Source organism: Vicugna pacos, chromosome 3 (assembly GCF_048564905.1).
Source record: "Vicugna pacos chromosome 3, VicPac4, whole genome shotgun sequence".
Taxonomy (NCBI): domain Eukaryota; kingdom Metazoa; phylum Chordata; class Mammalia; order Artiodactyla; family Camelidae; genus Vicugna; species Vicugna pacos.
Window position 1 is genome coordinate 6,085,931 of NC_132989.1, and position 24,972 is coordinate 6,110,902.

Genomic DNA, 24,972 nt, shown 5'->3' on the forward strand with positions numbered 1-24,972 from the left:
GGTGAAACTTGCCCCCCGGCTTCCTCTCTGCTTCCTACTCTCCTGGCCCTATGGCTGGTGTTTATTTAGGTGCCTGACAATTTTGTGCATGGAAGGGTTTTTCCTAGTGCCCCACACTTCATGTTTTCACAGAACCAAATGAAGACAGCAAAGGTGAGTAGGAAGCAGTTGGAAACAACCGTGCAGATGACTTCTGAGTCCTTCCTGCAGAGACCGAAATCCTAGTTACACAGTGGTACCAGCATATGCGTTCACTATCCTCATGTGTTTTCATCTCAGACCTTAAGCATCTTTGTAATCAAGGCCATTGTTATTAGTAATCCACTTGGTGGTGTAGCTATAACAAAATCTAAGTGGCATAGGGCAGGTGCAAGTAATCCTCTTTCCAAGGCCACAGTATTAAGGGAGAGGAAGCAGAGTGTCTAAAAAGTAAGGTGATGTTCTCAAGCTTCTAACTGGTAACCGAGTGATTGCTGCCATGAGGTGAAAACTTAGCAAATATTTTTATGCTGTTTAGAAACACTGTGTTACCCCTCTAGCCTAATGTGGCTTTTTGCTTTTGTAAATTTTTTGTACTTTGTGCTATTAGGTAGAAGAAAGGGAAAACTTAAGGATAGATCTGTCCCCTCCATGATGTTTTTCAGCCTATCATTTTATCTCCACCTTTAGAAAAAATATGTATATAGTTGACTTTGTATTTGTCCTTATGCACAGGCATACTTAAAACCATGTCAGCGACTATTGCAGGGACACAGAATAGGGTCAAAATGAGAAAGTTTTATATATAGATATCTCAGTATAAATGAATTTTCTTCTATAAGGACACATAAAATTTAGAATTTAAAAAAATACACTTCATTTGGTTCTATAAAGAAAGAAAAAAGAAATCCTTTTCCCTGAATCACCTCTAAAGTCTTTTCTGAGTATCTTTTGCACTTTATCCATGAGGAAGAAATCACTACATTCTGAATCCAAACACACGACCAGAGGAAAGCATGAGAATGGGAGCCAGACTGAGGAGAAGTCGCCAAAGACCGATAGGGTTTATTGATTCTTAAATTTGTTGAATTGGTTTATGAACGGAAAAGTCTAATTTAAGATGGGATGAAAGACGGAAGGGAAGTCCCTCATGGTTGATACTCTCCCATCTCTAATAGCACAGAGTAGACATGGTTGGGTCCCAAGGGGATGGAGAACTCACCACAGGAGACATTCAGACCCAAGGCTGATTTTCATCTGGGAAGGGGTCCCAGTGGCCTATCAGTCTCAGCATGCTGAGGCTTCCTGAAATAGGCAGGAAATTTCCAGAGCACCACTCTGTCACCTCTTCATGGTTCTGTGCCCCAGGATGCTAATAAAAACAGGTCTCTGATTCCAGTCCCTCTTCAGTGACCATGGTGTCCTGGAGGCAAGTTGTTTGTACACTTGCTCAGGCTGTGACCAAACCTGAGCTAAAATAGTATAAAATGTACCTGAGAAGGAAACAGGAACCTGGATATCTTTGGCAATGGCTATGATTGGGTAGGCTGAGGGGGAAAGCAGCCACACTCCAGGCACAGAGGACAATAGACCAAAACCACACTGGTTAATAATAATAGTAACAGTAATAATAATAATAATAATAATAATAATAATAATAATAATAGTAATAATCAGAAGTGTTTTGTGCAGTTTGAGGACATGAGGATCAAACATGATAGAATATTACTGAGCCATGAGGAAGAAGAAAATCCTGCCGTTTGCAACAACACGGATGGAATTTGAAAGCATTATGTTGAAGGAAATATCAAGATAGAGAAAGGCAATACACGATCTTGTGGCAGCTCGTGGTGGAAAAGAACGCAACAATGAATATATGTATGTTCATGTATGACTAAAAACATTGTGCTCGACACTGGTAATTGACACAACACTGTAAACTGACTATAACTCAATAAAATAAAATTTTTAAAAAAGAAAGGCAAATACTGGATGACATCACAAACAGTGTATAGTGATGGGCAAAATTAACTGTTCATGGAGACATTAAGTGGTACCTGAGTACCTCCTTAGAAGCCAACGTAGGACCACCAGTCAAATCTCATGGCATCTACCATTACAGGCTGCTCCTGTCAGAAGTGCAGAGCACTTATCAATACCATGTTAGGCGGAAACTCAGAAACCGGTAGCCACGTGGGAACACAGATCATTTAGACCAAATCAAATACTGCTAAGGAGTCAAGGAATATGGAAAAGGGAGGGAGGAGCTCACCAGAAAGAAATTTAACCCCTCCTGGAGCACAGCCCAGAAACCACCTCTTCCCTCCTTGCATTTCCATGGTTCCATGTTGTGCTAGCCCTTCCCAGATTCATCTTGTAGCTCCAAGTAGGGGACTCCTGCCAGAATTGTTCACAGACTGAAGGGTGATAAGAAAATGATTAACACAGGAATTTCTCCTTGAAGGATAATAATATCGATACAGAGATGCATCATAAGGGTTGTTTTTGGGATCAGTGATAATCAGCTGGAAAACAAATTGATGCAGTCCCAAATGTTGAGCAATAACTTATATTGGCATTATTACTGCGAAGTATGAGAAACAGGTGGTGCTTTGAGGTCTGCTTTGCAGAGAGGAAACTGGTGGTTCAGAAACGGCACTGGCCTGACTGAAGCTGGAAATCAGTGAATATATAGTGAGTACTTTACCCTGCAAGTCACTTTACGGGAAGCTGAAATGAATCAAGTGTCTCACTTGTCTTCCAAGGAATTGGAAATCTCATGTTCATGTATCAGAACTTTCTTATTCAGAGGGATAGAGAACATTGTGTGTGTTTCCCCTAGTGAAAGCTTCTCTGCAGTTTTACGGGCAATGTTTATTTTACCAGTGTGGTTTTGGTCTACTTAGAGATATTAGTGTCTGCAGTTAATGAGCAGAGCAAGCTGGTATTTACTTGAAGTTTCCAATGCGAGGGATTTTTCAGGGTGTCAACATTTAGGATAGCCATCTGTAAGGGACTAATGTAGAAAATCATCTCATAAGAATGAAAATGAGATCATGTATAAAATTAGATGAATAAAAGTATAAAAAGATAGGATGCATTCATTTTTAAATTATTGAATATTAATAATAGAACAAGAATAGGAATGCTTGGATGATTCAGACTGAAAATTGTTGGCAATCCAAGTATTTGAGCTGTAGACAGGGGAAAGAAATGTAATAAATATATTAAATTGTTAGGTACCAACTGAGATAACATTTTTCTAAATTCCAAGTAACTGATGTAAAACTAATTTCTGTACAGCCTCAGAGGTGGCAGACACCATGATGACGTGATCATCAGAGTGGCCAGAGGGCATTGAAAGAGGTGCGTGCCTTTGCACACGGACAGGTTCAGAGTGATGTCAGCGAACTGCGTGGCCGGGGGCAGATAGCAGAAGTTGGAGAGTGACCAGGGATTACCGGACAGGGTGAAGTAAGGGACCTAGTTATGGTTGCTCAACTAATTATTTAAATTTACATTATGGGGAGAGAATCTATAAAAGCAGGTTCCTGAGCCAGGAGGAGGATGATAGAAGAGATGTTTCCTATAGGAATGTGTGTGAACTCAGGGTTTTCTGCAGAACCCCAGCATGAAGGAATCTGGTCCTGCAAGATCAGTCGTAAGCAACAGAGAGCAAAAAACCAGAGCACTGACAGTAACACAAGGGAAACTTTGAGCATGTACTTAACACGTGTGTTTAGCAGGGAATGGAGAGGAGGGTGTTCTCAGCTTCATTATCTCTCTTATGCCATGCCTCATATCATTAAGTCCAGAATATCCAACATAGAAACACTTTTTGATTCCCCAGCATATGCACAAAGTCTAGGTGAGACCTTGCCCTCTGTCCGTGAACACCCCTTATGTTGCACCTCTTCTCTTGTTCCCCTGTGCCTGGATCAAACAAGAAAATACCTGGATCCTCGAGTCTCCTCCACCACCTATAACTATGACTCCCTTTGAGCTCTAAATGGGGTTTTCCATGAATTATCAAGACTGGACAAATCAAAGATAGGGAAGGAAAGGCAAGTGTAGGGACCGACTTCTTGCAGAGGAAGCCAGCACCTCAGAGCTTTGGCAGAGTTTAGGTCCAGAATGCAGCCCAGTGCTGGTTACAGAGGAAAGACTTACAATGAACAGAGTAGGGTGTCCTCAGTTTTTTTCTAACCCTGCTCCCACTCACAGGGCCATCAGTAGAACAATTTTGCAATAGTAATAACGCCTCATGATATTCTATCATGTTTGATCCTCATGTCCTCAAACTGCGTGAAACACTTCTGATTATTATTGTCATTAACCAGTGTGATTTTGGTCTGTTGTCCTCTGTGCCTGGAATATGGGTACCTGCAGACATTCTCACACAGGGTCATAGGACATCAAAGGAAGCACCAAAGTCAGCAGGGTCACACAGGCAGTTTGGAAATGTCCCTGTGGCAATTTTTGTATTCATCTCATAAGAAGCATTGAGCCTCATAGACCCGTGTTATTAGGAAAACCACAGCCAACTCCATGGACCAGAAGACAAAATGGGACAAGCATATCTAGTAAATTAAAATGTTCTGGAAGGAAGATCCATTGGCTGAGGCTTTTCCAGATGTGGGAAGAAAGCCACTAAGTGGCTGCTAGTGGCCAGCCTCTGTCACAACATGAAATAGATGAGCACTGAGCGTGCACTGACGTAAACTACACCATCAGTTCACAAAGCCATGATGGCTTCATTGCTGCTTGACGGAAGTGTCGCTCGGTGGCACAACGTTAGATGTCATACTCTGCTCAGTAGAAAAGAGGTTGACATGCCTCAGGATGAGTACAGAAATGGACTGGTCTTTTTGATTTTTGTTTTGGAAGAAAGGGTTCCTATTAGAACACACAAATTTTATTTATTTTTGTAATTTAATAGACATATAGTCAATTTACAAGATTGTTTTAGTTTCTGGTGTACAGCATAGCAATTTGTTGATATATATATATATTTTCCTTCTCATATTCTCTTCCATTATAGACCATTACAAGGTATTGAATATAGTTCCCTGTGTTATACAGTAGGACCTTATTGTTTATCTATTTTATATATAGTGGTGTGTATCTGCAAGTCCCAAACCCCCAATTTATCCCTGCCCACCTCCTGTCCCCTCTGGTAACCATAAGTTTGTTCTCTATGTCTGTGAGTCTGTCTCTGTTCCATAAAGAAGTTCATTTATGTCATGTTTTTTAGATTCCACATATAAGTGATATCATATGTTATTTTTCTTTCTCTGTCTGACTTACTTCACTTAGTATGATAAACTTAGTATGATCCATCCATGTTGCTGCAAATGGCATTATTTCATTCTTTTTTATGGCTGAGTAGTATTCCATTGTATATATGTACCACATCTTCTTTATCCATTCATCTGTTGCAGACATTTAGGTTATTTCCATGTCTTGGCTATTGTAAATAGAGCTGCTATGAATGTGTATTGGGGTCTTTTTGAATTAGAGTTTCCTCTGGATATATACCCAGGAGTGGGATTGCTGGATCATATGGTAAATCTGTGTTTAGTTTTTTAAGGAACCTCCATACTGTCCTCCATAGTGGCTGCACTCCCATCAACAGTGTAGGAGGGTTCTCTTTTCTCCACATCCTCACCGGCAGTTGTCTTTTTTGTGATGGCCATTCTAACATACATGAGGAGATATTGTAGTTTTGATTTGCATTTCCCTAATAATTAGTGACTTTGAGCGTCCTTTCATGTACCTGTTGGCCTTTCATATATCTTCTTTGAAAATGTTCAGATTATTTGCCCTTTTTTGATTGGATTATTCAAAGTTTTTTTGCTTGGTTGTTTGGGTTTTATTTTTTGGCTATTGAGTTGTATGGGTTCTTTATATACTTTGGATATTAATTTTTATCAGATACAGGATTTGCAAATATTTTATCCCATTCCATGGGCTGCCTTTTCATTTTGTCAATCATTTCTTTTTCTATGCAGCAGTTTTTTGGTTTTATGTGGTCCCACTTGTTAATTTTTTATTTTGTTGTTTATGCTTTAGGGGTCATATTCAGAAAATCACTGACAAGACCTACACCAAAGATTTTTTCCCCTATGTTTTCTTCTAGAGGTTTTATGGTTTCAGGTCTTACATTTAAGTCTTTAATCCATTTTGAGTTAACTTTTGTGAGTTGTGTAAGGAAGGGGCCTGGTGTCATTCTTTTACATGTGAGTATCGAGTTTTCCCAGCACATTGATTGAGAGATTGCCTTTTCTCCATTGAATATTCTTGGCTCTCCTGTCAAATATTAGTGGAAAGTATATACTAGGTTTATTTCTGAGCTCTCTGTTCTGTTCCATTGATCCGTTTGTCTGGTTAGATGCCAGTGCCACACTGTTTGACACATCTAGGTTTATAGTATAGTTTGAAATGGGAGTGTAATGCCTCTCACTTTGTCTTTCTCAGAGTGGCTTCAGCTATTTGGGGGATCATTTGTGTCTCCATATAAATGCTTTTTCTATTTCTATAAAAATGCCATTGAACTATTAATAGGAATTGCATCAAATCTACAGATGGCTTCTGGTAGTATTGACATATTAACAGTATTAATTTTTACAGTCCATTAACACCAAATACCCATTTATTTGTGTAGTCTGTGATTTCTTTCATCAAAGTTTTATAGTTTTTAGAGCAGAAATCTTTCACTTCTTGGTTAAGTTTATTCCTAAGTATTTTATTGCTTCGAATGCTATTGTAAATGGTATCCTTTTCTTTATTACTCTTTCAGATAATTCGATCTAATTTCATCCAACAGTTTTATGATAGAGTTTTTAGGATTTTCTAGACATAAAATTATATCATCTGCAAATAAAGATAATTTTATTTATTCCTTTCCAATTCTGATGCCTTTTATATTTTTTTCTTGTCTGATTTCTCTGGGTATGGCTTTCAGTATTATGAATAGTAAGAGTGCACCCTTGTCATATGCCTGATCTTACAGGAAAAGCTGTCAACCTTTCACCATTGAGTATGATGTTAGCTGTGGGCTTGTCATATATGGTCTTCATTATGTTGAGGTACTTCCGTCTATACCTAATTTGTTAAGATTTTTTTGTCATGAATGATGTTGAATTTTGCCAAATGCTTTTCTGTGTCTATTGAGATGGTCATATGATTTTTATTATATCATTTTATTAATGTGATGTATCACATCGATTGATTTGCACATGTTACCACCCCAGGGGTAAATTCCACTTGTTCATGGTGCGTGGTTCTTTTAATGTGCTGGGGAATTTGATTTACTAGCATTTTATTGAGAATTTTTACACCTACGTATATCAAGAATATCAATCTGCAGCTTTCTTTTCTGGAAGTGACCTTATCTGGCTTTGGTATCAGGATATCGCTAGCCTTATAAAATGAGTATGAGAGTGTTCCTTCTTTTTAGGTTTTTTGGAAGAGTTTGAGAAGGTTTGGCATTATTTCTTACTTAAATGTTTGGTAAAATTCACCATGAAGCCATCTGGTCCTGGGCTTTTCTTCACTGGCAGATTTAATTACTGATTCAATATCCTTACCAGTAATTGGTCTATTTTGGTTTTCTGTTTCTTCCTGATTCAGTCTTGATAGCTTGTATATTTCCAAGAATATTTTGATTTCTTATAGGTTGTCTAGCTTGTAGCATGTAGTTGATGATAGTGGCAAGGGCTAGTTTTAAGCATTCACTTTCTATATTCTTGCCTTCTAAGGGTTTACTAGAATTATCCAAGTCTGAAGAAAAAAATAAGATGAAAATGTCCCAAAAGGGATGAGATGAAAGAAAGGCCCGTAAAATGTTAGAAAAATTATTAATACAGGATAAGATAAGCAGTTTTCTAAAATCAAAAATGACCCTTCATGTAAAGAAAAGGACACTGTCCTACACCGTTGGTGGGAATGTAAATTGGTGCAGCCACTATGGAGAACAGTGTGGAGGTTCCTTAAAAAACTAAAATTAGACTTACCCTGTGATCCAGCAATCCCACTCATGAGCATATATCTGGAAAAAATAAAAATCCTAATTTGAAAAGATACATGCATCCCAATATTCATAGCAGCATTATTTATAATAGCCATGACATGGAAGCAACCTAAAAGCCCATCGACGGATGACTGGATAAAGAAGTTGTGGTATATTCATACAGTGGAATACTACTCAGCTGTAAAAAAGGAATGACGTATTGCCATTTGCAGCAATATGGATGGACCTAGAGATTATCATACTAAAGGAAGTCAGACAAAGATAAATATCATATGTATCACTTACATGTGGAATCTAAAAAATGATACAAATAAACTCCTTTACAAAACAGAAATGGACTCATAGGCATAGAAGACAAGCTTATGGTTACCAAAGAGAAAAGAAGGGGAGGGATAAATTAGGAATTTGGAATTAGCACATATACACTACTATATATAAAATAAACAACAAGGACCTATTTATAACACAAGGAACTATATTCAACATCTTGTAATAACCTATAATGGAAAAGAATCTGAAAAAGAATATCTATATTCTTTCTATTTTATATATAAAATATGTATATTTTATATATAAATATATATAAGTTTTCTATATATATATATATATATATATATATATAGAAAACTTCTCAGTTATCTATGTATAATTGAATCACTCTGCTGTGTATCTGAAACTAACACAACATTGTAAATCAACTATATTTCAAAAAAATTTTTAATAAATTAAAATGACAGTTTTTTTTAAATCACTTTTCTCTGCCACCTCTAGGTGACATTCTTTTTGTTGTGTTGCTCCTTGCATTTCCAGGTGGGTGCTGGATGGACACGACAATGACACTATCCCAGATGGCTTCATTCTTTTGGGCTTTTCAGACAACCCCAGGCTGGAAATGGTCCTTTTTGTGTTTGTGTCTGTCTTTTACATGGTCACCCTAGTGGGCAAGACCACCATCATACTCCTGTTCCACCTAGACCCCCACCTCCGCACCCCCATGTACTTCTTCCTCACCAACCTCTCCATCTTGGACCTCTGCTTCACCACCAGCAGCATCCCCCAGATGCTGGTCAACCTCTGGGGCCCAGACAAGACCATCAGCTACCTGGGATGTGCGGTCCAGCTCTACATCTTCCTGGGACTGGCTGCTGCTGAGTGCGTGCTGCTGCTGGTCATGGCCTTCGACCAGTATGTGGCGGTGTGCCAACCCCTACACTATGCAGCCATCATGCACCCACACCTGTGTCACAAACTAGCATTCCTGGTCTGGGCAAGTGGGATTTTTGGAACCTTGGTGCAGTCACCCACCACCATGAAGCTACCCTTCTGCCATCATCACCAGGTGGATGGCTTTGTCTGTGAGGTCCCTGCACTGATCTGCCTGGCCTGCGGGGACACGCACGTCAGTGAGCTCCAGATCTCAGTGATTGGTGCTGTCTTCCTAATGGGGCCAATCCTGCTCATCCTCATCTCCTGTGGCCACATTGCCAAGGCAGTGCTGGCCATCCAGTCCCGCGAAGGGAGGAGCAAGGCGTTCCGGACTTGTTCTTCCCACCTGGCCGTCATCTTCCTCTACTACTGCAGTGCCACTGCTGTCTACATTCGGCCCCGAAGCCATTTTTCGCAAGAGCGAGGGAAGTTTCTGACTCTTTTCTACACTGTTGTGACCCCCACTCTCAATCCCCTCATCTACACCTTGAGGAACAAGGACATGAAGGAGGCTTTCCAGAAGCTACTTGGGAGAGACAGAACATCAGCTCAGACTTAAGGAGAGGTCAGCTTTTGCCCAGTTCAGTTGCTCGCCGCATTAAAAATGTGATATTTCATGCTTGGGGAGCTCTCAATTATCAACATTAATGCTAAAGGCCAATAGCCTGGTTTGCCCAGACAGTACGTAGAGCAATCAAAAGTAAAACTGGATGCACCTTGCGGTGTTATTCTTTAATTTAAATGTAAGCGCAACATTGCTGTCATCAGGTTACCGGCAGGAAACAGACACCATTCCAGTTATTTTCGAAGAAAGGATTTATTACAAGGAATTATTAACTGGCTGTTGAAGAAGAGAAAAGCAAAAGGAAGTAGCTACAACCCCTAGCACAGAGGGAACATAAGCAAAGGATTGGAATTGTTAGAACTGATGGACTGGAATTATTTAAACCAATATTCAAAGAAACAGCCCCAAGAGCACAAACTCTTAAACCTCCTACTTCTGAGATGGGGCATTGCTGGACGTGCTGATGTCATCACGGAGACATGGGTTCTGCTCGCCACCTGTTGTAGAATCTTGATTCAGTTTGATTCAACTGCTGCTCACCTTATCAGCTGACCCTGGCAGGGTGAAAAACAAAACAAAACAAAACAAAACAAAACCCAAAAAACACTGATAGGGTCAAATGAGCAAGAACAGAAAACAAACAGGAGGAAAGAGCAAAGAGCAGATTCCCTCTCCCAGCCCTAGCCTGCAGCCTATCTGCCCGTCTCACCCAGTATGACTGGAGCCTAATAAGGAACCAGCAAGCAAAGCAGAAATACAGCATGCCCGCTCCCGGGCCCAGCCTCATGGCAGAGCTGACTGATGCAGTTGTGAGTTTGGAGCTGGAAGACACCGGCCTCACGACTGGCACATCTAACTCTTGACGGTTACAACCTGGTGACCAAAGGCATTATGTGTCTGCTCTACCGGATTTATTTCAGATTAAACATTGTATGTTGAGATAAGTGTAGATACATATGAAACTCTAAGAATAAAAAGATCCCATGAGTGCCTGCCCAGTGCCTGCCTTGGGCTCCAGCTCAGTGTTCCAGTGTTTGCAAAGCCTGAACTGCCCGTTCAGGAATTAGGAAGGAGAATTTGAACCAAGGCTGGTCCTGTGGCCACAGCATCCCTGAGTCCGGCAGCCTGGTTTTCCTTGGCCATCTCCTGGGACCACTGTGGGAATGAAGGACAAGCAACAAAACCTGGAGGCCAAAGGGCTCAGGGCCTGTTCTTCTGCAACCTCTAGGTCTTGGGAGTCTGGGGAGGGTGTAAGCTCACAGCCCCCTCCCCCAACACATCTAAAAGACTCAGAGGTGCAGGATAGGCATGGACCTCTCCCGTCTTCCCACAGCTCAGCAGGGCTCCCTCCTAACCCCATGCCTGGTGGAGAAGGAGAAAGACTGGCTTGGAACTCTGGGGGAGACAGGGTAGACCCTCCCTGGAGGGTCACTGGAGAGCCCCCTGGGGAGAGACTCTTGAACACATGCCCACCACCCAGGAATCTGGGACGCAGCCTCAGCTTGCTGCATAAGCCGATCTCTTTGACCATCATGGTCGGGTAGAGTGACCTTTAGAGTCCTGTGGACATGAGGATGCAGAGGGTGTGGCTGCTGCCTCCTGGGGCTGAGCCCACCTCACAGGCAAGACCCTGGGAAGCACTGTCCTTCCTTGGGTCACGTGTGGCCACAGACTGCCCAGCCCTGACCTGCCAGGCTGAGGGGGACATGCTTGTCTTGGGTGACTGAGGGTCACATGGCAGCAGGGACCTCGGTCCTTGGAGCCTTCAAGCCTGGGACATCCTCAGCTTGGCCTCAGCCCCTTTGAGCCTCGGCTGAGGGTCCTGTTGCTGCTCTCGACCCGAGCGATGCTCCCTACCCCTCAGAGCACAGGGTGCCCTTGGCCTTGGCCCTGCACGGCTCCCAGACATCCTAGGCTCCTTGATTCCACATGTGCCCCAGAGATGGTCCAGTGACTTGGTGCTGGCCTGAGGGGCAACAGCTTGATAGGGGCACACAGAATGGGACTCCCACTCAGGCTTGGCCACCAAGGGAGTAATGAACTAGCCATGTCCTGGTTCTGGACAAGGTCCAGTCCATGGTTGGTTCTACACACAGAGGCCCTGTGGCTGCCAGGCACAAACTGCATAGAGATTACACGTATGGGTAGGGGTCTGGGACCCGGGATGGCTGTCTAGGGCCTGAGCGTCCCAAGCAGGCAGGTGCCACCCTCCACGCCCGCCTGGCAGTGGTCTTCCTCTAGTCTGTGCCTGTCCTCCCTGCCCCCCCAAAAAAGAAAAAGATCCCATGAACCCATTACTCAGTGCCCCCAGCAGTAACATCTCACGAAACTGTAGTGTAACATCACAACCAGTGTATTGACATTGACACACACAAGAGTATTTCCATCCCGAAAAAAATCCTCGAGTCGCCTTTTAAAGCCGCACCTTGTCCCCTCCCAGCACCATCACCCCTCTTAAATCCTGGCATCAACCAATCTGTTGTGTTCCTGTAGTTTTATTAATTCAATAATTTTATACAAATGCAATTATATAGTAGATCACCTTTTGGGATTGGCTTTTTTCATTCAGTATAATTCTCTGACCAGTCATCTAGGATGTTATATGTATCAGTCCTTTATTCCTTTTTATTGCCAGTGTCCCGTGGTATTGACCTACCAGTTCATCTAATTTTTCACCCACTGAAGGACATCTAGGTTGTTTCCAGTGTGGGGTTATTGTGAAAAAAAGCTGCTGTGAACATTCCTGAAAAAGCATCTGGGTGACTATTAGATTTGTGTTTCTCTGGGATAAATGCCCAAGAGTGCAATTACTGAATCCTGTAGTAAACACATGTGTAATTTTGTGAGGAATTGCTGTATCCTCTCTAGAGTGGCTGTACCATTTATCATTCACACCAGCAACGGATGAGTGATCCAGCTTCTCTGCATCCTTGCAAACATTTGCTGTTGTCACCATTTTTGCTTTTAATATTACCCTTTCTGACAGATGTGCAATGATACCTCACTGTGATTTTTTTTTAATTGAAGTATAGTCATTTTTCAATGTTGTGTCAATTTCTGGTGTACAGCACAATGCTTCAGTCATATATGAATATACATATATTCGTTTTCATATTCTTTTTCACTGTAAGCTACTACGTCCCTGTGCTATACAGTATAAACTTGTTTATCTATTTTATCTATACCAGTCAGTATCTGCAAATCTTGAACCCCCAGTTTATCCCTTCCCACCCCCCTCTCACTGTGATTTTAATTTGAATTTCCCTAATGGCTATTGATGATGACACATTTTCATCTTTCACCAGCGTATGTTCTTCAGTGTCGCTTGCCTTCTGCCTGTTTTCTGATTGTTTTTGTTGTTATTTTTGTTGCTGTTGTTGAGTTGGAGAATTCCTTATATGTTCTAGATAGAAGTCTTTTGTCAGACACGTGGTTTGGAAATATTTCCTCCCAGTCCGTAGCTTTTGTTTTGCCTCTTAATAAAGGTTTACACCCAGCAAACATTTAAAATTTTTACGAAGTGCAACTTACCAGTTTTTCCTTTTATGGTTTATGAATTTGGTGTCGTATCTAAAATCTATACATCTAAAACCAAGCTGTAATCCAAGCTGTAGAAAACTTCTCCCATGTTGTTTTTCAAGTTTTATAGCTTTACATTTTAGATTAAAGTCTATGATCCATTTTGAATTCGTTTTTACACAAAGTGTAAGGTTAGGGCAAAGTTAATTTTTCATTTATTTATTTAGCTATGGCTGTCCAATTGCTCCCACACCGTTTGTGGAAAAGAGCTCCAGCTCTAAGTATGGGATTTAGGAGTCAAAACCAAAAACAAAACAAACAAGGAAGAAACCAAATGCCCTCACCACTGTGTTGTTCCTCACGTCCTGAGGTCCCCCAGCTAATCTGTCTGCTTCTCTCTACTGTCAGAGTCTTCTTATTTTTTTTATATACAGTGTGCAAGGGTTTTCTTTGGAAAATTAGATCCATCCAGAGAGAGGTGGTGCTCCCCAGGAATTTTTTACAGTTATATTGATAAATAACTACTTTTCTCACCAAAGTGCAAATCTTACCTTATTTCATGAACAAATGCATGTCTCTCTGGACCATGAAACTTTGCTGCTCAAGCGGGCGATAAGCAGTGTCAGTTTTACCTGGAGCGTGTTAAAAAATGCAGAATCTCAGGTCCCACCCCAGACACACTGAACCTGAATTTTAAGCCAGATCCCAGGTGATATGTACTTGTGAAGCCGCTTAGTAAGCACTGCTCTACCACACAATAAAATCATCCTGACAGTGACTACAACTTCATCTCACTGGAGTGTGTCCTTCTGCAAACTCACAGAATCACCTCAGGTCCAATGGAATCATTCTCTCCTTCCGGTCTCTATGACTAGCCTGCTCCAGTCCTATGATCTGTTTATTTTTCTCCAAAGGCTTGAGGAGCTGCAAATCACTTTGCTAATATAATGCATAGTGTTGCCGATGACCAATGACCGACAACCTTCATAGGTAGAACTCTTTGGTGCCCTTCCTTTTGCATTCTTCATCTTACTTTTCCCTCAGTTCACGTTCTTTTCTTTTTCTTCTTACATAGCACATCAGTTTCTTTTATAATGTCTTTATTTCTGCTACTTATATTTTTATGTCTTGCTCCTGGAAAGGCAGTCTCTGGAATTCATACAGTGAAGTTGAAAACATACGACTTAGCAAAGATTCTTCCTATTTTTGTTTAATAACTAACAACTTAGTGACGTCTTGGCATCTTTCAAATGTTAAATTGCAGGTGCTAATGAAGACTGTTAATTGTTTTGATTATTTAACTTTTTATTTGGAAATAATGTCATGTGTCCATAAAAGATGCAAGAATAAGAATAGTATATATAGAACAATTCCATAACTCCCCCACCTCAAGATTTACCCGTTGTCAACACTGACATTGACATTCTTGAAGAATACAGTCCCCTGCCCTTTTTAATACAACTTCCTCATTTGGAGTTTGTTTCCCGATGATTAAATTCCGGGTTCTCAACCAGAAATACACAGTGGTGATATTGGTTCCTTCTCAAGTCAGCTTACCTGAAAGCAGACATCCATTCTGCCCTCACTGATATTTTTCATTGGGGTTCTGTCCAATTTCTTCTCTGTATGTAGTTACTATTTTTCTTTTATAATTGATTAGCAAACTGTGAAGAGATCATTTCAGACTACACGAGAATCTTGCTCATCATTTAAATTTCCTGTTAGGTTTTAGCATCCATTACTGCTCTAAGCCTGACCCAATTTTTACTCTCTATACATAGTCTCAGATACAGTTGGCATTGGAAGGTTAGCCTTTATTTGAATGTGTACTGTAGATTTTTAACAAAACAAGTTCTATATTTACTATGTTTAGTGTGATTTGAAATTCCCTCTTTCATGTGTTTTTAATAAAGTGAAATTTATATAAAAAAATGATTTCTTTCCAGCTACTATGCTGATGTTGGTATATTGATTTTCTATCCAGCAACTTTACCTATTTTTTAGTTCTGCGAGTGTGGAAAACCTTATGGATTTTTTCAAAATTAACAGTTATATTGTGGGATCTTTATCTATTCAGATATTCCCCTTAGCCAGTGAGAAATAAACTCTTAAGCCAATTTTAAGATCCTAGTGCCCAGAAGTTTTTCTTTCTGACTTTCTAGTTTAACTGTGTGTTTTATATTAGTTTCTCCTGCATATCAAGGCATTTGTAGCAGAGATGCAGTCTGCAATAGCTCAAAAAAATAGAAGCAAAAAAACAAATAAAAAGTCAGACTATCTAAAAAGCATGCTTAGTACTGTGACTGATTTGCATTTTTGCATAAGCTTCTTATATCAACAGTCCACAGGCCACAATTGCAGGTGGTCCAAGAGTTGCTCTGTGTGTAGAGAAGAATTAATCCATATTTATGAATGATTTAATGCTATGTGAAGTGTGGTAGATGAACCACTCCTGAAATGAGTTAAATCCAAGATAAGCTCTTACAAGTGAAGGCAAAATGCATTTTCTACATAATATTTCTATTTATGAATGTAGGCTCCACCTACTCTGAAACTTTCCTTTGCATAATTTTCAACCTCCTGTCCTACCAGAGCAGAAATCTCAACCATCAGAGTTAGGCTGAGGCTTTTTTTTCCCTTTTATTCATTACAATTGAATCATTTGGCAAAGAGATTTTCTTTAATGCATAAACATAAAGCAATTTATCTTTAGTAGTTTAGATAAATAAGTAAAAATATTGCTCAGTACCTTTTTTTAATTAAGGAAACAATTTAACTTAATAAGTACAAAAAGGTTTTATATTTTCTGAATTTTCAATCAGCTATAATACAATAAACATGAATTAATTTATTAGAAAATACAACTGTTCAAAAATTAAAAATAAATAAGTTGGCTGCCACAAAATTGCAACATAATATACAGTTAACTCATTCTGTTACGGTCAGTTAAGAGAAAGATGGCAGAAGGAATGATATGGTTAAAAGTAAACAGAAAAAAAGAAGAGGTGGAAAGATATGAGGGAAAGGAGAATTAAAGTAAAAGGTAAAAAAGAAAGAAAAAGTGTTTTATTGAATGAGTTCGTTATATGAGGTCACCAGGAGGAACCCATCCTCTGACTGACGCACTGTGATGAGAACTGTATCATTTAGATGATTTTCTTCCCCTGGTGTCTTCAACCCAGAGGTACCTCGTGTTCTCTATACAAAGGCACCATCAGCAAGCTTTCACTCTCCCACCCTGGAGCCAAAGAATTGCAGAGAGGTGGTCTTAACTCTGATGGAGGAGCACTGACTACCACTTGCTCACACCTCGATGGCGGTGGGGGGCGGGGGGCAAAGAGCACTGGCATCTGGTATCCCTGCTTCCGCCACTACCGAGAAGGCTCAAAGACAATGGTCAACCCGGGCTTTTCTTCTCGAAGTGTTTCTAATGCACATTTTGTATCATAATTGAAATACATTTTACACAGCCTGTAAAAGCAAACAGGGAGCCTAGGGTTATACTCTTAAAATGAACACTCAGAATTTTGAGCTTTAAAAAATCTTATCTCCTCACTTCACTTAACATTCTAAGATTTCCAATGGTTCACTTCATGCCGGATGCGATTTCTGGTATATTTGTAAGCTTCAAGTTTGGAAATGTTTAAACATGTAACTGTAAAGAGAACAGTGTAACGAATCTCCATATGCCCATTACCGAAGTTTGACAGTTAACAGCTCTTGGTTTCACCGACTGACTCCCTACTGCTTACATCAGTGGATTATCTTAAACACAGCATTTCATGGGTCTATAAATATTTCTAGCTGTGACACTAAATAAAGAAGACTTTTACAAAATAATCACAATGTCATTTTCATACCTTAAAAAGTTAATAGATTTTAGTATCAATATTTGCCTAATCAGTGTTTAAATCCTCAACTTCTGATAACATTTTTATATTTTGTTCATTTCATCAGGAGCCATATAAAGTCCACACAGTGTAATTGCTTGGGATGCCTCTCAAGTCTTCTTTGATATCAGTTCTTCCTTTTTTTTTTTAATTTCCCTCGCAACTGAACTAAGAAATCGTACCATTTATCTTGCATCATTTCTAGCAGTATTGATTTGGTTGTGTTATGGATTGTTTGTGTTCCTTCAAAATTCATATGTTGAAGCCCTAACCCTCAATGTGAGGGCATTTGGAGATGGAGCCTTTGGGGTGTAATTAAGGTTAGACTAGATCATGGGGGTGGGCCCTCATGATGGGATTAATGTCCTTAAATGAAAAGACACTGGAGCATGCACTCTCTGTCTCTCTGTCTCTGCCTCTGTCTCTCTGTGCCACATAAGGACAGAGCAAGCCCGGAAGAAAGCTCTCACCAGAAACCAAATTAGCCAGCACCATAATCTTGGATGTTCCATCATCCAGATCTGTGAGAAACTAATGTCTGTTGTTTGTTTAAGACACCTAGTCTGTGCTGTTTTGTTACGGCAGCCTGAGCTCACAAGACAGGCTGATTACATCCATGGATTCCCCAGTCTGTTTTGAAGTCTTTCCTTCATCTGCAAAGTGTCCATCAGGTCTGGGTCAATGAGCATACATACAGCGATGTCCCCAGCTTCATCTTGACCAATAATTCCCTTTGTTCCTTTATTTCTCTTAGCTCTGGGGATGGCTTTCCCTCGAACAAACATGCTCCACTATGTCCACAGAAGGATACAATGCTGACCTGAACTTCTGTTTATATTAAAACCTGGTTCTTATTATTCGGACTGGTTCTCAGCCTTGAAGTCATGGACAAGGACAGAAATTTCTGGGCTAGTAGAATTTATAATCTTGGAGTAAAATATAGATAAATTAACAGGAAAGTGACATGGCATGTATGATGGTGGTCAACACTATGGGGGGGGGAATAAGCAGAGAAGAGGAAAGGCATGCTGGGCTGCTATTTTCAGCAGGATGGATGGGGTCAAACTCAAAAGAAGACCTCTAAGCAGAGAATTTAAGGATGCACAGGAATAAGTCAGGGATACCAAAGGAAGGAAAGTTCCAGGCAGAGGGAACAGCAAGTATAAAGGTTCAGACTTGACAGTGTTTTTTTGAAACAGTAAGGAGACCAGTGTGGGTGAACAGAAGGAACATGGGTTAGGAGAAGAATTTGCAGAAACAGCAGGGGCCAGATCGGGTGGGGCTGTAGACGCTGCCGTGAGTTTGTGGCTTTTACTTCGAATGTGACAGGAGCATGTTGGTAAGAGTGGTATGATCTGACTCGTATTTTAGCTGCGTCCTCCATCTGCTATGGTAAGACGAATAGATGCAGAGTAGCCTGGCAGAATGCCGCCAGAACAGTCCAGACAAGAGGTGACAGTGGCTTGAAACCAGGGTGGGAGCCGTGAAGCTGCCAAGAAGTAGTCAATGAGTAGGCATGCTGTGAAAGCAGACTTAACAGGACATGCCAGTGGGCTGGATATGTGCATAAGGAAAAAGAGGTGTCAGAGAGGACACCAGGATTCTTTTGACCTTGAACAGTTCAGACTGAGCTACCACTGACCGAGACGGGGAAGACGCAGGTTTCAGGCAGAGGGAAACAGCACGGGTTTGGATTTGGACATGTGAAGTTTGGGAGGCTTATTGGACATCCAAGTAGGAAAGTGAGGCAAACATTTGCACATGGAATCCATGACAATACGAACTGGCAGGGAGGGGCACAGCACATGTATGAGAAAGCCAGTGGACTAGATGATGTGAACAAGGGAGAAAGCGTAGAGAAGAAGAACTAACCCAGGATTGAGTCCTGGGGCTTCGGCATGTGAAGGTCAGAATGATGAAGAAAGGCTGAGAAGACTGAGCTGGAGAAACTAACGGAGTAGGAACAAATCCAGAGGCGAGTGTGTTGTCCCTAAAGCCAAGCGAAGGAGATGTCTTCCGTGGAGAGTGTGATCATCAGAACTGACAAGAAGTTATGAAACTGACTCAGAAACTCTAACTAGAGAGGTAATGAATACCTCCGTGGTGTCTGATGATGGAAAGAAGCCAGTCATCCCTGCACACTGCAGATAGACCAAAGTTTATAAAGTCTTGATGTTTCTGGAGCACTTTACATTTAGAAATCCCCAGAAACCAGACTAACAACACCTCCACTATGCAAGGATATTTACAACTACGATGACCCACAGACTGGTCTAGTTCTACAAAGTGCAACACCTTGCATAGAAATATAGTTCTACTCGGCTACTTTCAATGCGACTTGTGTTTCTTTCTGGAATCTGGATGCAAAATCCCTTCCCACCCAACTGAACCTTGGTTATTCTCAAAGTCTGGATGAGGTCGAATATGTAGTTCAAGACACATACCGTATATCCATATAAAATCTGCAACCGGCCCAGGCCCGATCTCACCCGGAACACAAAATGGAACCCACTGGAGTTTGGAAACTGGCCACCTTTTCCTTAGACCGTGAGCCCTGCCAGACAAATCGCAGAGCACACTTACTTCAGGTTTTTCAGGAGGCAGCCCTGCTGTTTCAGCACTTCACAGAGTAGCATCACCCCCAGGTCACCCAGGTCGTTGCTGCCTAGACTCAGCTCTCGCAGGCTCCGGTTAGAGGTCAGCAGTGTGGAAAGATCCCAGCAGCAGTGTGAGGTGAGGGTGCAGTTATCTAACCTGCAAGAAAGGAGGTGATTTAGAGAAAATATCCCCCAGATCTTAGCCTGGAATGTTTCAAATGCAAAAAAAAAAAAAAAAAAAAAAAAAAAAAAAAAAAAAGGTTATTCTTCCCTCCTTTTCAGATGAGAGTATTTTTTTTTCCAGGCTACTGGGTTGTGCATATTAAATTAGCAATAGCGGTTTGTGAATTAATTTTTCCCAAACTCTGTGTCTCCCCCCAAGTTTTCCTAAAACACAAGTGCTATTCCCATCCTTTTGTGGGAGAGAGATTTATGGTGGAAGGAGCTCCAGTATTTGCCTTTACACCATCTAAAAGTACAACTCCTCGCTGTCCCATGGTCCTGTAAAAAGCCACACCCTAGGAGGACGCCATCACTCCTCAGATACAGGTTAGCTTGCCATCATTTCCCACAAACTACCCCCTTCCCCTCAGCCACCATGTGTTCCTATCACCATAACGAGCTAGGATACTTACTGCAACATCTGAAGCTTGCAGTTGGGGTGCAGGAGTCCCTCACAGAGGAGCTTGACCCCCATGTCTCCAAGAGCGTTGCCCCGGAGGTAAAGGTGTGTGAAATTCTGGTTAGCGCTGAGCACTGAGGACAGAGCCTGACAACAACCTGATGTGAGGCCAGAATTCACCAACCTGTAGAGTGAGCAGAGAGAAGAATCCTCAGGGTCCCAGCCTTCCTTGGACACTGCACAGCTGTCTCAGCATGGGAACTTCATCTTACCTGAAAAGCTTTATCCTTCAACTTAAAGATCAGGAGCCAGCTTCTTGGATATAAGCATGACTCCCTATCTCTGGCCCCATACCAGAAACCAAAGATGGTCTCAGAAGATGCTTTCCTGGGATCAGCAGACGAGACAGAGCAAAAGCATACTGATCCACATTCCCTCCATATTTGCTCCTTCTTTTTATACATATTCCCTCTGGCCATGCATGTTCCTCACTCCCACTTCTTCCAGAAAGACACTCCAGATTGTCTTTGACTAATAATTCCCACAACCTTGCAGAGGCTTTCCTTATTTGGTTCTTATCCCAACCAGGCAGGGTGGCAGCGCAGCTACATAACTCTTACATATTTTTTTTACAGATTGGAAATCTGAAGCTCATTAGATCATATGCTTCCCTTAAGGTCAAAGAGAAAGTACATGGTAGAAGGGGACCCAGACTTAAGCCTTCTAACGCCATCCCCCACTCTGTTGCCCCTTCTGTCCATTTCACGCTACCTTCTGCAATGTAAAGGGCCTCTCAGAGCATAAAGCTCTAGGTCTCCATTTTACTCAGTGGAATTAAGATTTTTGATGTCCTACTCTTGGATCAAGTTGAACGTATTCTGTTACCTAACAAGAGCATGAGGGCTCTGAAATAGACAGCTGTGTCATTGCTGCATAGACACTCAGAGGGTCGTATACAGTATACAGAAAGTCACATATGCTAGGCCTTCAGCAAAGCCTTGATTTAAGAACATCTCAGGCAGTCACATCCCTTTCTGCCAGGATCCTTAACAATGACATGCTTTTAAATTCTAAGTGTCTTAGAATCAAGGAAAATAGAAAAACAACAGAAATCATTGAGATAAGTATAGCGTTGACCAGATGACCAAAAGGAAACAGAAGTACTTGTTTATCTACTGGTCTCCACCTTCGCAGTCAAGGGCGAATCGCAGCAGAAAAGACTGAGCAAGCAAGACAGAGAGGGAAGTGAAGCCCAAGAGGAATGAGCGAAAACAACCGAGCGGTTTGCAGCGCTCTTACCTCCGGCTAAGGAGACTTTTATCAGAGGGCCTTTAGTGAGCCTCAGAAGGGGTTTTCAGGACTCCTGGCTGTCACAGACTGAATGTAGCATGCCCCAAATTTCCTACGTTGAAATCTTAACTCCCAAGGCGGTGGTATTAGAATGTGAGTATTTTGCAATGTGATTAGCTCTTGGGAGCGAAGTCCTACCTATAGGATCAATGCCCTCATAGAAGAGTTCCCAGAGAGCTGTCTCCCCAGCGTCACCATATGAAAACACAGCTAAGGCGGCTGTGCACAAGCCAGGAAAAGAGTCCTCACCAGGAACCAGGTGCTCTACAGGCACCTTGATCTTGGATTTCCAGCCACCAGAACTGTGAGAAATAAATGTTTGTTGTATGAGCCACCCAGTTTATGGCATTTTTATTATAGCAGTGTTTTTAAAAAATATAGATTAGTTTTTTTTTAATGTTATTTTATTTATTTGAGATTTGGGGGGGTAATTAGGTTTATTTATTTACTTGTTTTTAGAGGCGGTACTGGGGATTGAACCCAGGACCTCCTGCATGCTAAGCACACGCTCTACCACTTGAGCTATACACTCCCCCCCATTATAGCAGTCTTAATGGACTAAGACACTGTCAAAGACGAAGAACATTCCAGCAGACTAGAGATGGTCATCAAAAAGGAGAAGAAAGAATATTTTCAAAGTTACAGAATTGTAAGCTTTACCACTATTTCCAGAAAAGGGCCAGAAGTTATTATGCAACAGATGTTTGAGGAGAAGTACGCAGAGAAGCGTCAGCAATTACATGCAGATAAGGTCGTTTTCTCAAGAATAAGTCACAGTGGAATTATCGAAATGTTGGTAACCACTGAGACTGAGTGATGGGTACACAGAGCACGTAAAGAAATACTCAGAAAATCAAACCACCAACCAATCCACTAGATTAGAGGACTGTAACCGACATCACATATCTTGGTTTCCACCAATCTATTCAGCTCAGTTCTACATTTACTGAACACATATTTTGCCAGGTACTATATTAACTTAAATCACTGCTTTAAAAAAAATGCACTAATGATATGCCTTATGTTACAAATACGTCTCACAAAGAACATTGAGGAAGAAGATTTAACACTTATTGAGTAAGTGATGATGACTTTAAGATTATCTCATTGAGTTATTATGAAACCAAGATATAGGTGTTGTTGTTATCTCTGTTTTTAAATAGAAAAACTGAAGATCAAAGAAATTAATTGAAGAAACAGAAGGAGCTTTCTAGATGGACAGTAGGAGAGTAAGGGTGACCCTCCAGGCAGAAGGAAAGGGATATGCAAGGGTGAGGAAGGGTGAAAGAGTGGGCCTTTTTGAAACTAAGAGGCTAATTCAGCAGGACTCAAAATGGATTAAAGGGTATGGTAGATGAGAAGGAAGAAGCAATGATCTAGGGCTGGTCAGGGAGAGCCTTATGTGCCAAGCTAAGCTATATCAAATTCACTCTGACTTCAAAAAAAAAACTTCTGAAAGTTTTTTGGACAAAGGCACAATATTATCACACTTGCATTTTAGAAAGTTCCCTCTGGTGTTATGTAGAGGGAAGATGAAAGGTAAAGGGAATTGAAAGTAAAAAGAAAAAATTAGAATTACTCTTTGTTTACTTGTCACAGGAAAGTCCCAGGGAAGTCCCACTGTTCCATGAGACGGAATGTAGAGGGCATTGATAAGTTACAAGGAAAAGGAAAATACATTACAAGAAATAAAGAATTTTGCAAATACTTAGCATGTAGTGTTTGTGTAATACTGTGGAGGGGGCAGAGGCAATATGCAGCCAGAAAGAAAGGCCTAAAGTTCGAGAAAAAGAAAATTCAGCCATACTTAACAAAACATAAAATGCCTAAAAGTTTTGCCTCCTTAATTCCACTTACAGGTATCAGTCTCAAAAGAAATATACATACACAAAGCTGCATGTATAAACATGCTTTTTTTAGAGTTGTTTGTAATAGTAAAAAAAGTAGAAATTCATCCAAAGGCTCATCACTCAATGAGTAGCTAAATAAATTACCATAATGCATAACATGGAGCATTATGCCCAAATCTGTAAATTTGTATATGCCATCATGGCAATGTATCCACAATAAATGAAAGAAGCAAATCATAGAAGAGTAGTTACACAATGATTCCAGTTTGGACAGAGTGTTATGGATGAATTGTATACCCCAAAATTTCATATGTTGAAGTCTTATCCCCCAAGACTTCAGAATGTGGCCTTATTTAGAAACAGAGTCACTGAAATACATGTACATTCATGTATGACTAAACTATTGTGCTGTACACCAAAATCGACACAACATTATAAACTGACTATAACTCAATTAAAAAAAAAAGAAATAGTCATTGATATGTAATTAGTTAAGATGAGGCCATTAAGATAAGCTCTAATCCAATAAGACTAATGTCCTTACAAAAAGGGGGAATTTAAGCACAAAGACAGACAGACACACACCAACACGATGAGAGCACCAGGTACAGATGAAGACTGAGATTGAGGTGACACACCTGTAAGCCAAGGAATGTCAAAGATTGCCATCAAACCAACAGAGCTAGAAGAGAAGTATAGAACACAGTCTTCCTCACAGCTGTCAGAAGGAACCAAACCTGCTCACACCTTAATCTTTTAGCCCCCACTGCTAAGACAGTAAATTTTGGTTGGAACATTATAACAATAGCAGAATACACATTCTTCTCAAGTGCACACGAAGCATTTTCTAGGATAAATCATGTTAGGCCACAAAATAAGTCTTGGAAAATTCAGGAAGATTGAAACCATGCCAAGTATTTTCTCTGACCACGATGGCATGAAACTAGAAATCATAACAGGAGGAAAACTGAAAAACTCAAGAACATGTGAAAGTTAAACAGTGCTCTTCTGGAACAACCAGTGGGTCAAAGAAATCACAGAGGAAATAAAAAAGTATCCTGAGTCAAACAAAAACACAAGACACCAGAACTTACAGGATGCAGCCACATCAGTTCTAATGGGAGAGTTTCTAGCTATCCATCTATGAATAAAATTGAGAGACCTTTGTAAATTTTTTTAAATAAAAAAAATTTTTAATTAAAAAATTAAAAGAATTTTTTTAATTGAGAGGTCTTAAACAGCTAACTTTACAACTCAAGAAACCAGAAGAGGAATAAACTATGCCCAAAGGTAACAAAAGGAAGGAAACTAAAAAGATTAGAGCAGAAATAACTAAACTAAAGAACAGAAAAATAACTGAAA

The 24,972-nt window shown here is 40.7% G+C and overlaps 2 protein-coding genes across 8 annotated transcripts in view; one reads left to right on the forward strand and one right to left on the reverse strand.

Moving 5' to 3' along the window:
* The window catches only part of LOC140690967 (olfactory receptor 2H2-like), an 88,190-nt gene that overhangs the window by 55,270 nt on the left and 7,948 nt on the right, over positions 1–24,972 (forward strand). For 5 of the 7 annotated variants that reach the window (XM_072953331.1, XM_072953320.1, XM_072953312.1 and 2 more), the window contains one exon: positions 8,822–10,781. The exons of the other annotated variants lie outside the window; for them this stretch is intronic. In XM_072953331.1, coding sequence (XP_072809432.1) covers positions 8,904–9,776 — 873 coding nt within the window. In that variant the 5' untranslated portion in view covers positions 8,822–8,903 and the 3' untranslated portion in view covers positions 9,777–10,781. Of the gene's footprint in view, positions 1–8,821; positions 10,782–24,972 lie in introns of those variants that run through there. 7 annotated transcript variants of the gene reach the window in all.
* The window catches only part of NLRP3 (NLR family pyrin domain containing 3), a 32,931-nt gene continuing 24,595 nt past the window's right edge, over positions 16,637–24,972 (reverse strand). Inside the window, exons 7-9 of the mRNA XM_072953306.1 lie at positions 20,424–20,594; positions 19,775–19,945; positions 16,637–16,772 (exon numbers count right to left, since the gene is read on the reverse strand). Coding sequence (XP_072809407.1) covers positions 16,673–16,772; positions 19,775–19,945; positions 20,424–20,594 — 442 coding nt within the window. The 3' untranslated portion in view covers positions 16,637–16,672. The remainder of the gene's footprint in view (positions 16,773–19,774; positions 19,946–20,423; positions 20,595–24,972) is intronic.